General features: G+C 38.3%; 1 protein-coding gene across 1 annotated transcript; it reads right to left on the minus strand.

Annotated features, from left to right (window-relative positions):
* Positions 1–5142: 5142 nt before the first annotated feature.
* LOC113177666 (synaptonemal complex protein 3-like) lies at positions 5143–15348 on the minus strand. Its single transcript, XM_077794001.1, has 9 exons — positions 15244–15348; positions 13540–13687; positions 12998–13067; positions 12798–12832; positions 10512–10629; positions 9350–9449; positions 7777–7875; positions 5550–5654; positions 5143–5440 (listed from the first exon to the last, which is right to left on the minus strand). Exons 1-9 carry the CDS (start codon positions 15346–15348, stop codon positions 5387–5389), a joined length of 834 nt encoding a protein of 277 aa, XP_077650127.1. The 3' UTR covers positions 5143–5386.
* Positions 15349–16170: the final 822 nt, after the last annotated feature.

Genomic DNA, 16170 nt, shown 5'->3' on the forward strand with positions numbered 1-16170 from the left:
ATCATCTATTAGAGGCCATACTCCCCCAACACCTTACACTCTTGAAAACACCATTTACCTCCCAAATACCTCTACTATTCTCCATCAAACACAATGCAAAGAGGGCTGGGACTGTGGCTCAGTGGTAGAGCACTTGCTTAGCATGTGAAAACACTGGGTTCCATCCTCAGCACCACATAAAAATAAATACATAAAATAAAGATATTGTGTCCATCTGTAACCAAATTTAAAAAAACATGAAAAAATTTAAAAAAGAACAGTGCAAAGATGTCAAAATCACTTTAATCTGTCATGGGACTACAGGCACTGGTTAGTGTTAGATTTTACTTAACCCAACTTGTTACCACTATGGGGTTATTCCTGGTTTAGAGAACTATCAAATTTGATGGGGCTAATACTATCAGAAGTGTACATTACTGGATCAAGCACTGTCAGCTAACATTGAGGAAACTAACCTGATCACACAGTACTACCAAATACAGGATTGATTTGTATTCAAATTTTGACTATGAGTCCTCAAGGACAGGATAAGTTCTTGATTATAACATCCTGCTTAATAAAGGAATGTGGGTAATGTGTGGATAAGATTTTATTTAAATTTTTTAGGGCTGGGGCTATAGTTCAGTGGCAGAGCGCCTGCCTTGCATGTGTGAGGCACTGGGTTCGATCCACAGCACCACATAAAAATAAATAAAATAAAGGCATGCTGTCTACCTACAACTACTAAATTTTTTAAAAAATTTAAAGAATTTCAGAATTCATACAGAATTATTGTCCTTAACACAGAAACTTGGTCACTTGAGTAAAATAATTATTATATGTGCTAAGTACTGCATTATTAAATTTCCTATTTTGTTAGGTTATTTTAATTCTACAGTTGGCTGCTCAATAAATGGAGCATCTAAATTTTTTTTTGTTGTTGTTGTTATTGTTTTTGTGTGTGTGTGTGTATTTTTCTGTACCTCTGGACCTCACTGGCTTTCATCAAGTCGCTGGTGGTGAATAAACACACATGAAAGTGCATGAAAATAAACATGGCAGTGAGTCTTTTTAAGGGATTTGAAAGGTCTCACACTATTTGATAAACTTAGGATTTTAAAGACTTCTGTTGTGTGCTAAGTTCATACAATGAGGTACTACATAAATGGTTTTTCACCAAGTTTCATGATGTTATTACATTTTTCAGGAATAAACTCATAAACTAATATCTAATCTGTTTAAAATTCTTTCCCTCTGCTTACGGTAGTTGACATGTAATTTTTATTCCTGAGGTGGTCAAAGAACACTTTTCCGGGCAGTATTAAAAAAATCTGAAAACTGAAATATTTGATCTGTTACCCCAAATAACCCAAATTTAAGACAGAGTGTGATTATTCAAAATATATTTGTGTCCAGGTTAGAACTTCTTTAACTGTATTTAGATATTCATTACCTTATGAACCTATGTAACATATCTAAAATATTAGTAAGCAAAAACCCAATACTTTTTTTTTTTAAAGGAAATTGGCCTAGTTTTTTCCTGATGGGCACTATGGTGAAATAAGGATGCTGACCTTTATCTATAGGGGTCAAAGTAGAATTTTATGTAAAAGATTATGGAAACCAAACAAAACAGATAATACCCTCAGCTATCATTAGTAGTGTTCCAAAAAGGATAAGTTTGCAACATCAGAGAGCCAAGAGCAACATGGAACTTTTCCATTAAAGTCAAGGAGATGAGATAGTGATCTCTCCTCCTGGGTCAGGAGAACACCTCTCTACAAGATGAGGCAGGAAGTTCCTTTTCTTCTGAGCTTTGGTAGCTGAAGGAAAGCATTTCCCCCTGGTTGGAGGACAAATATTTAAAGAAACATTTTTGAGCCTACCGCCCCCCCCCCGAATTTTATTCACTGCATCATTGTTATGAGGACATATTTACTGCTTTGTGACTGCAAATTTCAAGACAGCTTCTTTTACATTTTCACCTGATCAAGTTCACAAACCTACTGACCACATAGTAGTCCAAGAAGAAAGGTAGCAACCAAAGGAATCTGTGAGGGACTTTGTCAGAAGGCCTATGTACTTTCAAGTGAGCTTGTCTTTGAACATAAAACAGGAGAAAGTCCTGAAGATCCCATCATGTATATTTTTGTTATTCAGCTCTCATGGCCATCATTAGCATTAAGGTTCAAAGTAGAACAATCTATACATTAATGAGAAACATGACAAAGAAATGCATTTCAATCCTGAAGATCAGAAGGTGAACCACTATAGACTGAGTAGCAATCTCAGTATATAAGAAATCAGAAAGTATCCTTCCCACATCCTTGGGGTTTTGTTGCTGAAGGATTATATAACAATTCAGGACCTGAGGGATTTTAACCCTCTTGAGGGTTAAAATGTTCACCATGTGGGATCATAGTTCATGAGTGCAAGTCTTCTACTACTGCAAATGTTGACTGAGTCAAATGGTATTAGAAGACATGACTTTCTTGATATTAGTTATTTTCAAAGGTGATTATTATGGAACAAAATAAAGTATGTAAATTATTTAACAACTAGAATTTTAAAAAGGCTGACAACAAATTTTTTGTAATTTGTACTTAGTAAAGAACAACTGTCTTACTGTTTCTGGGAGAAAAAAATAAGTATTTATATTTATTATATTAAAATGACTTCTTCCTGATGCTGAGTTAAAATTCCATCACAAAAATGAACAAAATACTCACATCCTTTTTAAATAATATTTTTAGTTGTAGATGAACACAATACCTTTATTTATTTATTTTTATTGGGTGCTGAGGATAGAACCCAGTGCCTTGCATGTGCCAGTGAGTGCTCTACTGCTGAGCCACAATCCCAGCCCCTCACTCCGTTTAAAAAAAAATTGTAGTTGTAGATGGACAGAATGCCTTTATTTTATTTTTATGTGGTGCCAAGGATCAAACCCAGTGCTTCACACATGCTAAGCAAGTGCTCTGCCACTGAGCTACAGCCCCAGTTCTCACTCCCTTTTTTGAAATCTAAAATAGTGGCTATAGCACAAGTGTCATGTAAGAAAACTAGTTACTGAAAAATATGGCAACCAATAGTATATTCTAATATAAACCATGGACTTCCAGTGACAATAATGTCAGTGTTAATCTCATGGATTTTAACAACTGTGTCACTCTGGTGTACAATGTTGATGGTAAGGTTCTACAAGTATGGGACAGGAAGTATATGGGAAATGTTTGTACATTCCAAGTCATTTAGTATGAACCTGAAACTATTTGGAAAAAAATCTCATGTATACACACACACACATTCTTATACACATCCCTCTAGTAATTTTTCATGGCCAAAAAATTCTTCCCTTTAGAATATCAACCAATGCTACTTTAAGTATGCCTTTACTCATTGTGATATTAAGGAGATGAACTAAATATCAACTATTATATTACATCCTGATACTTGCTTTTCTATTCTCAAATAAAATTAGATAGCTCTGTATGAATACCAGAAATATCACAAGACCTTTGTAATACCTACTTTCCATCTATACCTAATGAAAAAATGTCTCAAAGAATCTTAGAAATTTGAAGTAGTGCTTAAGATTTATTTAGGGGTCCATGCTTTGACTTCAGAGGAAATTCCTTTATAAAAATGTAAAACATCGGAATTACATTCTCCTCATAAAGTCAAATATTGGATCATGGTAGGGGACACACTTATTCCTATAAAAGTCATTGCAAGTTGGAAGAGTCTATATGGAATTTTTTTTTAAATGTGGAGGGGGCACAATAGTGCCTGCCTGTAATTCTAATGACTGCAGTGGCTGAGACAGCAGGATCACTATGTTCAAGGCCAGCCCCATCAACTTAGCAAAAAGCTCTAAGGGGTGGGGATGTAGCTCAGTGGTAAATAGCCCCTGGGTTAAATCTCCAGATACCGACCCCAAATAAATAAAATCATGGGAAGAAAGAGGGTATATCAGGGAAAATGAAAATAGAAAGCACATGGAAAAATGAGAAAGTCACTCCTCTCCTCTCAGTGGGCATAATTTTTTATTTTTGGTACAGGGAATTGAAACCAGGGGCAGTCTACCACTGTGCTACATTCGCAGTCATTTTTATTTTGAGAGCCAGCCTCCCTACGTTGCCTAGGGTCTTGCCAGTTACTGAGGCTGGCTTCAAACTTGTGATCCTCTCAAGTCATTGAGATTACAGGCATGTGCTAGCATGCCCCATCCAATGAGAGTCATTTTGTTTTGAATGATTAATGAAAGCAACTTCAGTTACTCAACAAAAGAATAAATCTGACTTATTCACATTTTTCTTTGTACCAGGAATTGAACCCAAGGGCACTTAACCACTGAGCCACATACACAGCCTTTTTTATATTTATATTTTATTTTGAGCAGACCCTTGGTAACTTGTTTAGGGCCTTTCTTAAGCTAACTTTATACTTGTGATCCTCCTGCCTCAGCCTCCCAAGCACTGGGATTACAGGTTATTCATGTTTTTAAAATAAAATATTTCCAAATGAAATTTTTATGTTGCTAAATGTAAAAAGTGAATGAGAAAAGGACAGCTACGAGAATTAATGTTTCAAGTGTTTAAATGCATGTACATTTAAACTTCCACATGCTTGTTGAGTACTAAACTTCAGAAACAGAGCACTTTAGATCACTTTAAAAGAGATGGTTAAACCCCAAATAATTAAGTATAACTAGATGTTAATAAAATACTTTAAATCAATTGTAAGACAAGTGTGATTTGAGGGTAGAGCAAAACCAAGTAAATGAAATTGGGACATCTTTGTGGAAATGCTACAACCATAAGCACAAAGTTCAGCACTGATGTTTTTGTATCTTGTTCAGTTGACAGAATCATTCTTAGCAGTTTAATTCTTTCAAGAACACAGATGTAGTGTGTTTAATAATTTTATAAGACCATAGAGTTGATTTTCTTTTGAAATCATATTTGCATTGGAATTGGCTTTGTAAGCTAAGGAATCAATACAAAGGAGTACACAGGTAAAATAGACTTTGTCTTTTTTTCCTCAAGGAATAAATAATGTAAATCTCCATGTTTTGGGACTGATGTTGATTCACTGAGGCCAAATATTAAAGTGAATAATCTTTATTAAAATGTACTTGCAAGCGTTAGAGAAGAAGTCACCATTACTGCCAAAGGGCTAGAAGTTTGATATGTACAACTTTGTAATTGCTGCTACTTACAAAACCGTTTAGGGTTCAATTGATAGTTAACAGAGGAACATCTTGTGTTTAACAAAATGCCAAACGTGTACTGCATTATATTAGAATGTCTATTATTGTAGCTAATGTTATATTTAACTTAGGTAACTTAGGTTTGAGTTTTTTGAACTGTAGGTAATGTAGGTTTGAGTTTTTTCTTCAGAGCCATCAGTATAACAGAGAATGAAGAGACTTTTCAACAACTGCCACCTCTTGCTGTTGCTGTTTCAAAAAAGGAAATTTAGATAGCTGTTATACATATTTCTATATGGAAAATATTCCAAGGTTTATATCAATTCTTGGTTTTTGATATTAAATACAAGCTACTTACAGTCTCCCTAAGAATTTTTTCCTGCAACTCAGCCATTTCTTTTTTCACTTTACTTTGTTCACCAATAACAAGACTTTCATGATACTCCTCCAGGTCTTTGATACTCTAAAACAAAAAAAAGTCAACTTCAGTTAGAAGGTTCCACTTCTTATTTCATATTACAAATGTGTAAATTAAATTTCAAAAGTAACAACTTTTGATATTCAGAGAGTTTGCTATTAATTCAAACTGAAATTATAATTAATATATGCAGATATAAATATCCCCTTAACATTTTTTTTTTTTGCAGTGCAGAGGACTAACCCTATGGCTTCAACATGGTAGGTTTGTACTCACACTGAGCTGCTTCATGAGCCCCAAGAAATTTTTTAAATGTCAGATCTGAGTGGAAGAATATTTATATGAGAGGAACAACAATCAAGTACTTAGTTTACAAAAATGGGTTGGTGAGAAGTTGTCAACATGGAACAGACATAGAAAGAGACTGGTAGACCTGCATTATGAAATGCCACACTTCTTAACAGGGTAATGACTCATTTGTTTTCACTAACAGTTCATGTAACATGATTTCCTTAGAATAAAACAGGCTATCATATGACCCTTCTAAATCTTTATCATTCATTCAATAATGACATCCAGTACACTATGGAAAAAGTACTGAGTTACATGCTGTGGAAGAATTAATTAAAAAATGACTACAATCTCTTCTGTATTCATATATATGAGCAAACATTTAAACAGAAAAAATATAAAAACTTTAAAATAGGTATGGAAGAAGAATTTATTGGGGTATGTAGCTGACAAGCGAGGTTCAGTGAGATTTAGAGGGCAAAATAATAAAATGTCAATAGGTAAAGAAAAGAAGTTAAAAATACTGTAGGGGACGAACATAAGCAAAATGAGGAAATGTAATGGTGAGTTCCTACACATGGAAGAGGTTATCTGAATAACAGAATTAAGAAGGGGAAGCCACTGATAGTTTTAGAAGAAAGAAGGGCCATGTTTTAGGAAGATGATACTACAAAATCTTGAAGGATGGATCGAGAAGAGAGAACTCAGAAAAACAGTACTTAATATTACAGGCAAGGAATAATGAAGTCCTGAACTAGGGCAGCAACAGCAGAAATTAAAGCAATAAAAGGTCCGCTAGCATGGGCCAGGCTCTGGGTTCAATCCCCAGCACAGGAAAAAAAAAAAAGGTACCACAGCAGGGGTAAGACTAAGGACCTACTGATAACTGGATGGGAAGGATAATTAAATTCAGGAGGCTAAATAATAAAGTTCCTACCATAACTAGTAACATTTATGAATAACATTTAGAAGAAAACTTTTCTATTTACTTCTTCATACCAACTTGTTAATGGTTCTAAGGGAACATTAGAGCTGCATGTTCTCAACTTGCAAGCTCTTTCTAAATAAGTGCTTTTTATAAAGATGACTCTGTAGTTCCTGAAAGAATTTTTAGAATAATTTAATTATTTACTGAAACACCTCAATTAGTTAAGAGTGACATTTTAATGTACATCTTAAAGAGACTATTAAAAAGAACCCCCCCAAAGGATTTTTAACTCCTAAATAATATGCATCTACATGAATAAGAGGTCAATGTTATTGAGGAAAATTAGCTGATGCGCAAATATGACAGAAGAACATTCTCAATTCACAAAGGGTTAATCTTCCACCTGTTTTTTCATCCTGGTAATCATAAGTTGGAACATAAAACCATTCTTACTCATTAATAATTCTATAGGTAAATATGCCATAGAACACTTATGAACTACACTAGAAAATGAAAGAGTTACTGAGTAGTTATATTTGCCTACTTCCTATTTAATGAAAGCTGTCCATAGAAGACAAGTAAAAGAAAAGTAGAAATGATTTATCGACTTGCTGCTCTTCACTACATATTATCAATTTGAACATAAAAACATCATTATAGTGTTAATAAAGCATCGATGTTATATACAAAATGTATATTTCTAGGTAAAATTCCCAACTTTACTTCTGTTTTAAATAACTCTCACAACTATTAATGGTTTCTAAAATTAAAAGTTCATGTAAAAATTATGGTAATTCTAGAAAAATAAATTTGAGTATGATTAACAATTTTTAACACATAATCAAACTGCTTTACCATGAATTCAGAAAGAACCAATCAGTCTTGTAATTCTACATATATATTGTATTTGATGAGAATGTATTGTTTACCAAGTACAACACAACAGACCTTTAGCAATTGCTCGTACAAATTTTTAATTTCTTTAACTTTCTCACGCTGAATAATTCTAGATTGAAGAAAAAGCTTTCTTTGCTCTTGAAACATATTCTAAAAAGATAAAATGAAAAGTGATAAAATTTGAATAAATTTTAACATTTAAAAATCAAATCTATAAATCTTAGTTGAAAGAAATACACTTTAAATTAATAACTGTTAATTTGTTTTAATGTTTATATCCAATTTTAAATAATTGCATTTCAACTCCAATAAACCCAAACAAAATAATACAATCATCCTTTGTATCACTCATTGAATAGGACATTTTATTACCAATATTCAAATAAATGTATTAATTATTGATTTCAAATTCAACAGATGACACTTCTAATAATCTGTTTACCACAAGCAGACAGAATCTAAAGTCCTACCTAGCAGAAATTAAGTAGGGAATATTTCTTCTTATCCAATATTCAAAAATAATACTAATTCCTGCTCATTTCAATATACACAGGGCTAGAACTTCCAGTGATGTAAGCCTCTCTATTCCTTGACCGACTCTCCAACAATAATTTCATACTGTTCCCTACTTGCCACTCCCAGAGTCAAACTCTAGATTTTTCATGCTCAATAACTGCAGAATCTACATAATACAAACAATAGCAAAGATATATAGGAAACTTATGTTAAAACACTGTTCTGAAGCATTTTAAACTAACTCATCAAAAAATAACTCATTTACTATTCAAAACAACTTTGTGAGGTAGATACTCTTTAGTGTGTCCTCTTTCACTAAAAAGAAAACAGAGAGCAGATATAAATAATTTGCTGGTGGTTTCACAGTGAGCAGCTAGCTGAAATACTTTTAGATCCCAAACAGTCTGATTCCAGAGTCCAGGCTCCTGACCACTGTACTGCACCATATCTCCATTTTTACAATGTTCAGCCACTACTTCCCTACCTTTGTAAGTCACTCTCTTCAATATTGTGGCTCAGTAGTCTTAAAAGATCTAAATTCCCTCAAATGGAGCACTTTTCACTGTCTAATATGCTGTCCCCATGTCCTCACGTTTCTCAGTCCCAGATGACATTCCATAGTCAGTTAGCAGACACCTATTATTGCCTATACACTGTGACCCCTTCTCCCTTCATCAATGTACTTGGATAAACCCAAACCTCTCAAATCCAACTCTCTACATGTTCTGCCAAGCCAAGCTGCCTGCTCCCGCTGTAAAGTCATGATCACTATGTTATGAACTTAAGTTGAACCCTATCGCCTCTTGGCATTTCTGTTTCCCTTGTCTGTCTACAGAACCACTCTCGAGAAACAATTCCCTGCCTTCTCTTTTGTCCTGAAAGCAGCATCTGCTCCCCATCCTTAGTTCCAGATGATGACCTCACCACTTCTCTGAAGAAACACAAGCAATCCCAACAGGAAGTCCTATCTCCCATCACCACATCTTCCACCCACCTTTGCCCAGCTAGCCTTAAGTCCTCTACCTTCTCTCCTGAATTTTTGCATGAACTGTTGCTACTTGAGATTTTGATATAATAGATTAATCATAAAGCTAAGCCTGATACCAACAGCTAGTTTTTCTTCTTGCTCCTCAGCTTTCTGTACTTCTATGTCCCACTGTTGAAACAAAGGCAGAAATTGCTGAGAATATTTGTAATGAAGATTCTGCCTGTAAAACATAATAATGAACATGGTCATACTGCATAAACGTATGAAAAATATATTCAAAACAAAAGTGATTGACATAATTTCACATAATTTATACCATGAAAGGATAATAAAAGTAGCTAAAATCTTCTCATGAGAAAGAGAAAAGCAAAATGATTTACTCTCATTATAAAAATATTTATTCCTAAGTGACTATTAGAGAAGCTAGTTCACCTGCTTAACAGCTTGAAAACTGAGGACTGCAGTATAAATTTCCCACAAATACTTAATTGATATAAAAGCAGTTTAATTTTCAATTCCTCTTACTAAATAACATAGATTCTGGCATTAGAAGTTAGATTTAATGTGGATAACATATCCATTCACTGTGTAACACTTCCAGACAGGAATATTTCTCTTAACTATTTCTCCATATTGCCACAATTAATTTTGCAAAAAGAGCAGAGAATGAAATTCAGCTAAAAACATAAATTATTTGCAATATGAACTACCTTTTCTATATAACTGAATACTGTTAACACTCACAGGATTGATAATTGGACATTTGTCTTATATTCAGTTAACATATTATAATAAATGTATATAAATCAACTTTATAGGGAAAATACTATTATCTCAAAGGCAAAAGAGGTAATCTTATTGTCTTCTAGGTAATATACTTCAGTACTTGTGAAACTAAGGTTAAAAAATTATCTGTTTAGAGAAAAATCAAGCAAAATACTTTGTCATATCAGGGATTGAACCCAGAGGCCCTCTACCACTGAGCCACACCCCTGCCCTTTTTATTTCTTAATAAATTTCTCAGGCTGGCCTTGAAGTTTCAATCCTTCTGCCTCAGTCTCCCAATTTGCTGGGATTATAGGTGTGCGCCACCACACCCAGCTACAAAACACATTTTTAATTGGAGATTCTAATAAATGCATGGTGATAATTGGAGTGCAAAGATTTATGCATGAATAGTTATATATATACACACATACACACACACACACACATATATATGTATGCATATATGTATACACACACACATACCAGTATTGTGATTCCAAAAACAAAACTTTACCTTTGCTCTTGTTGTATTTTGCGAATATGTTCAATATTTTCATTAATAATTTTGAGAGAAGCATCTGTATTCATTTCAAACCGTTTTCTTCTAGCAAGAAGAGCTTGTGTGATGTCAGCTAAATATAAAATAAATTTTCACTAAGTGGCTATTGAAAATTATTTTTGCTCCCATATATCCGTACCCATATGGGAAATGTTGATTCAGCAATATTGGAAAGACATTTAAAATTTATAAAACAGACATCATTTAAAAGCAAGATTTTCTCACTTATATTCTATGAACATATTGGTAATAGTAATACAATTCTCATTTATCAAACTGCAGGTCACCTTTTAAATTAGATAAAAATTCTAATAGTCAAAATAATTTATATTTTTTAAAAATGTATACAAAGAAGCATAAAAAAGAATTTATAATTTCCTCTTGAGAAGCAGTTAATGAGTCAAATTTTATAATTTATTAAAGGTCCTCTAATTCAAAGGGCACTCCTAGGATGGAATATTGTTAGAGTTCATTTCATAAAATACACAAAAGTACTTTATTTAAAAAGTCTATCAAAGAGAGAGAAATAAATATACTGTAATAAAAATAAATATTTATAAATCATGCAGTGGGTGATGCTTTTAACTATATTTTACTAAGAGACAGTATTCATGGTCATAAGAATTCCAGGTTTACATAAGTAAATAAATATAATTAAGAGCACTTTTTAAATATTTTCATGGATGTTGTAAAAGATGTTTATTTGTAACTGCAGTGTTTCTCATAAAATATTACTACTAGAAAGTAATACAATACTAAGGATATGACTTTACATCAAGATCTACTACCAACAGCTATTTATCAATACTCATGGTGTCCATCTATAACAAATAATTAATTGCACACCTCACAATACAAGCATTTTCAGCACCAAATAAACCAAAGCTTTCAAAACATAATCCTTTGTATTAATTATCTCTATAGCAGAGCCAAAAGTTGATAAATACGCTGTTAACATTATAGACTTTACAGTATATAGAAATAAAAGAAATTTATTCAGTTTGTTTGTTTGCTTGTTTATTTATGGTACTGGGGATTGCCCAGGGGTGTTTTACTACTGAGTTACATCCCCAGTCCTTTTTTAAAATCTTATTTTGAAACTGGATCTCACTAAGTTGATGAGGCTGGACTTGAACTTGCCATCTTCCTACCTTGGCTACCTGAGTTGCTGGGATCATAAACCTGTGCCAACACATCTAAAACAGTGTGGCTGACAATTAACAAGCAAATGGAAAATTTGTGAGTTTTTAGATACAATCATACATTTCTCACTAGATATAAAAGTTGTCTTCAATTTTCTGCTGGGCATGGTAGCATATACCTGTATTCCTAGAGGCTCAGGAGGCTGAGACAGGAAGATTACAAGTTCAAAGCCAGCCTCAGTAACTTAGTGAGGCCCTAAGCAACTCAGTGAGACTCTGTCTTTAAATAAAATACAAAAAAGGCCTGGGGAGGTGACTCAGTGTTAAGCACCCCTGAGTTCAATACCTGGTACCAAACAAACAAAAAAAAGTAGTCTTCAATTTTCTTTCTTTTTTCTTTTTTTTTTTAAATGTGATCAGGTCTCTTTATTTTAAACAAACTTTAAGAAGTTATTTTTTTCCATAGCTAATTTTTAAATGATTAAACCTCACTGGTTACAATATATTCAATTAAAAAGTAAAGGTGATTTTCTGAAATATGGAAAAGTAAATAAACATATATGATAAATATTCTTGAGTACTATTTAGAAACATTAAATAGTTCTTTACCTCTTATTTTATTTTTTAAATTTTTATTGTTGGTTGTTCAAAACATTACATAGTTCTTGATATATCATATTTCACATTTTGATTCAAGTGGGTTATGAACTCCCATTTTTACCCCGTATACAGATTGCAGAATCACATTGGTTACACATCTACTGATTTACATATTGCCATACTAGTGTCTGTTGTATTCTGCTGCCTTTCCTATCCTCTACTATCCCCCCTCCCCTCCCCTCCCCTAGTCTTCAATTTTCTACTACATAATTCCTTAAAGTAAAAATACTAACAGCTATTTCAGAGGAACTCTTAAGCATTGGTGCTCCAAAGATAAAAACTTCAGAAAGTCATAAAATTAAATTAAATACATAAAATTCTGTATATGAGAAAAAAGACTTTAGGCAGAGTCCTGAAGGCCAGTGTTTAGTAAATCCTACACTAACAATTGTACGGTTGAACACAATTTTTTTAAGTAAAAATATCTTCCAAAACATACCTCCAACTTCCTGTAACATCTTTTGTACATCCTCCCTATAAAAAAAAGACAGGAAATTTTTAAGTGAGGCAAAACACTGTTACTATGGAAGAAGATCCCTAGGCTCTTAAGGTCAGCTAGGTGCTATGTGAGCAGAAGGCAGACTTTTCTGAAATCACACTATGTGGCACAGCAGGCTAAAACTGCTTTAAACACATTACCTCACGGCTTGCTCATGTCGTCCAGTGAGAGAATTATCTTCCCCACTGTCATCAAGTCCTGAACTGGTTGCTGCATAGAAAAGAGAAAGGAAAGATGTTTTTCAAACAAGTGTGCTATTTGATCCACTCTTTGCAGAGATATCCTCTCCCTTGTGCAATTTCCCTAGCTCTTCAGGCCAAGGAAAAGTTCCTGAAGCAGACAGACAGACAGAGGTGGAATCCCTTAGGTGTAGGCCAGAATAAATTAGGTCAGGGCCTGAAGCCATTGGAAGGAGGCATCTGTACCAGGGCCAAAGTCAGGGTAAAGTATGTCCTGCATCTGGGACAGGTAGGAAGTGAGGGCTGCCAGGGGTCCAGAGGAGCATGAACCAGAAACCAGAAGCCCCTGAAGGTGCTACTCGGCGCTGAAAACATGGGGCAGCCCCAACCCAGGAACTCCAGCAGCCCACGTGCTTCATGGGCCCAACAGGATAAGAGGAACCCTGGGAACCTGGGATGAGCCTCCCCACTGGAGGGACCCCTGGGACAGGAGTGTTTTTCACCTGGGCACACAAAGTCATAGACAGACAGGTCCTGAGGCTCCACCTGGACCTTGGCAGCTCTCCCCAAGCTCTTCCTTGCCGTGGGTGCCATGGCTACCGCTGCCTCGCGTTGCACAGGAGCCCAGAAGCTTGAGAGGGCAGGGATGCACTAAAGAAGGCGGGAGGTGTCAGAGGAGAAGCAGGGCGGGGGGGCTTTGTGGTTGTAGATTGGTGTGGCCTCACGCGTGCCCTGGAGCCAGCAGGGACAGGAAGGATGGATCCAGGGTTGAGTCCTGCCCGTCCAATACTGTTCCTGTGTATGTGTGCTGGAGCCAGAGGGGACGGGAAGGATGGGGCCTCGCCATGATCAAGTCCCACCTGCCCCTTCCAGTCCCATCCCACTGCAGGAGGGCTGGAGTCCTAGGGGAAGGGAAGGATGGAGGGGACGGGAAAATGTTGTCAGGGTCAACTCCCTCCCCCACCGATGACACCAGGCCAGGGTCTAGTGGCGTCCAGTCCTGTTCCCTTTCCAGTCCTGTTCTGCTGCAGGAGGGCTAGAACCCCAGGGGATGGAAAGGATGGCCTCAGGGTAGACTCCCACCCTGTTCCAATGTGGCCCCATCCAGTCCCACCCCACTGGAACCCAGGGGATAGGAAGGATGGCCCCAGGGTCTAGCCCTGTCCTGTCCAGTCCCAGTCCCGCTGGAACCTGAGGGGACATGGGAAGGATGGCCCCAGGGTCGAGCCCCACCCCGACCCTCAGGAACACTAGGAGAAGGGAAGGATGGCCTGGTGGTCGAGCCCTGCCCATTTCTGTCCCTCTGGAATATTAGAAGGGAAGAATGGCCCCAGGGTCAAGCTCCGCCCTGCCCCGCCCCACCCAGCCAGAACTTGAGGGGTCAGGAAGAATGGCCCCAAGGTGAGTCCCCCCTGTCCCCGTCCAGTCCAGTCCTAGTCCTGCTGAAACCCTAGGGAAAGGGAAGGATGGCCCCAGGGTCTAGTCCCACCCCCCTGTCCCATCCTGTCCCACCCAACCCATCCAGTCCCGTCCAGCTACACAAGGGCCCCAATTGCCCCGCGCTCCTCCAACCCTCCGCCTCAGGCGCCTCTGCGGGATCTCGCTGCTCGGGTCCCCAGATGACCCCGGCTGGTGGCCACTGGGGAGGGCAGACGGTGGCCACACGACCCACTAAATGACTCCTCAGTAAGTTCCGTGGGAAGGGACCCCTCTGCCTGCACCAGTCTGGCACACCAAGGGAGGACACAGCCCCTCTCTGTTCTCTCCCTTGGGAAAGCCTCAGGGTCGCCTCAGGGGCCCGCGTGTCCCCTGATGAGGGCGGCCCAGCACCAGGGACAGCGCGGGCGGATCCTCCCCGCCAGGCCTCCAGCATCGCGGAGACCCTCCCGCCGCCATCAGGGCCCTTCCCTTCCAGACGCGCGCTCCGGGGCCCGCCCTCAGCGGCCCCCCTCACCCGAGGCCCTGGCGACACCCGGGAAGTCACCTCACACCTTTGTCTCTACCTTCTGAGAGCCCCACACCATTGGCTCCCCCCCCCCGCGGAACCACACGCCGATCCCACCTCCCCAGGCCTGGTGGCGCCTCACCTCAGGGTCCGCGATCTTTTCCCCTTACCCAGCTGGGCGACCCGCAACCCTGAAGCTCCTCTCAGGGCCTTGGCGTCCTCCTCGTGGCAGCAGCCAGCCTGTTGTGGGTAGATGCCTCACTCGCTGATTGGCTGACGCAGTGCGCCTGCGGGAGGCGGGCTCGCTCAGAGCCACGCCCCCTGCAGCTCCGCCACCCGCCACCGAGGGAGGGGGCGGCACTGCCATGGGCTGGGGTCCCTGGGGCCCTGGGGCACCAAGCCTTGGCAGCACCTAGTCACCCTCCTGACCCCATGAGGACAGGACATCGAATGGACGGCAGCGAGCCCTGCACCTCATGCGGGAAGGACGGGCCAGTGGACAGCACTGCCGTCTCCCTAAGCCGCCTTCTGTGCACAGGAGGCGTCTTCGCCTTGACCCATCACCCTGGTGTCTTGGCCTCCCTTTCCCTGTTCTAGGAAGTGGGGGTATGCATGCTGGATGGAACCTGAATACTTAGGCAGCGGAGCCATCCTTGGAGCTACTTTGTGGCATCACTATTGATGCTATCGTGTTGCACATGCTCTTCTGACACTTCTGCTTTTGTTCAACATTGGTTCCCCACCAGACTATTGCACTACCATATTGTGCCCTACAGCCGCTACCCTTGTGTTGCCTGTTCTGGCATGTGCCATTGTGGGTACCTCAGGGCTCTTCAGCCCCTTTCTTGTTAGTATACTGCTGGGCAGGGCTCCTGAATTGTTGCTGTTATTTAAATTAAGTATTGTTTTTCTTTTTTATGTTTATTTATTTATTTATTTTTAATTATAGTTGGACACAATACCTCTATTTCTTTTATTTATTTTTATGTGGTGCTGAGGATCGAACCCAGGGCCCTGCACATGCAAGGTGAGTGCTCTACGTACGCTGAGCCACAAACCCAGTCCCTAAGTATTGTTTTTCAGTAGGTATAGGATGCAGTTTGTAAGATGAAAATGTTCTTGATATCTACAGTACAGCACTTTATGTAATTAATCCTGTATTGTACACTTAAAATATGTCTCATATGGT

Source organism: Urocitellus parryii, chromosome X (genome assembly GCF_045843805.1).
Source record: "Urocitellus parryii isolate mUroPar1 chromosome X, mUroPar1.hap1, whole genome shotgun sequence".
NCBI classification, from domain to species: domain Eukaryota; kingdom Metazoa; phylum Chordata; class Mammalia; order Rodentia; family Sciuridae; genus Urocitellus; species Urocitellus parryii.

What these genes read in the sequence shown, in the direction of transcription:
- LOC113177666 (XM_077794001.1), bottom strand. Translation starts at nt 15,348, where the DNA reads ATGGCAGTGCCGCCCCCTCCCTCGGTGGCGGGTGGCGGAGCTGCAGGG. An exon ending in CTGCGTCAGCCAATCAGCGA is followed by an intron (nt 13,688 to 15,243) that starts GTGAGGCATCTA and finishes CGCCTTCTTTAG; the next exon opens with TGCATCCCTGCCCTCTCAAG. An exon ending in CGACATGAGCAAGCCGTGAG is followed by an intron (nt 12,833 to 12,997) that starts GTAATGTGTTTA and finishes TTTTTTTTATAG; the next exon opens with GGAGGATGTACAAAAGATGT.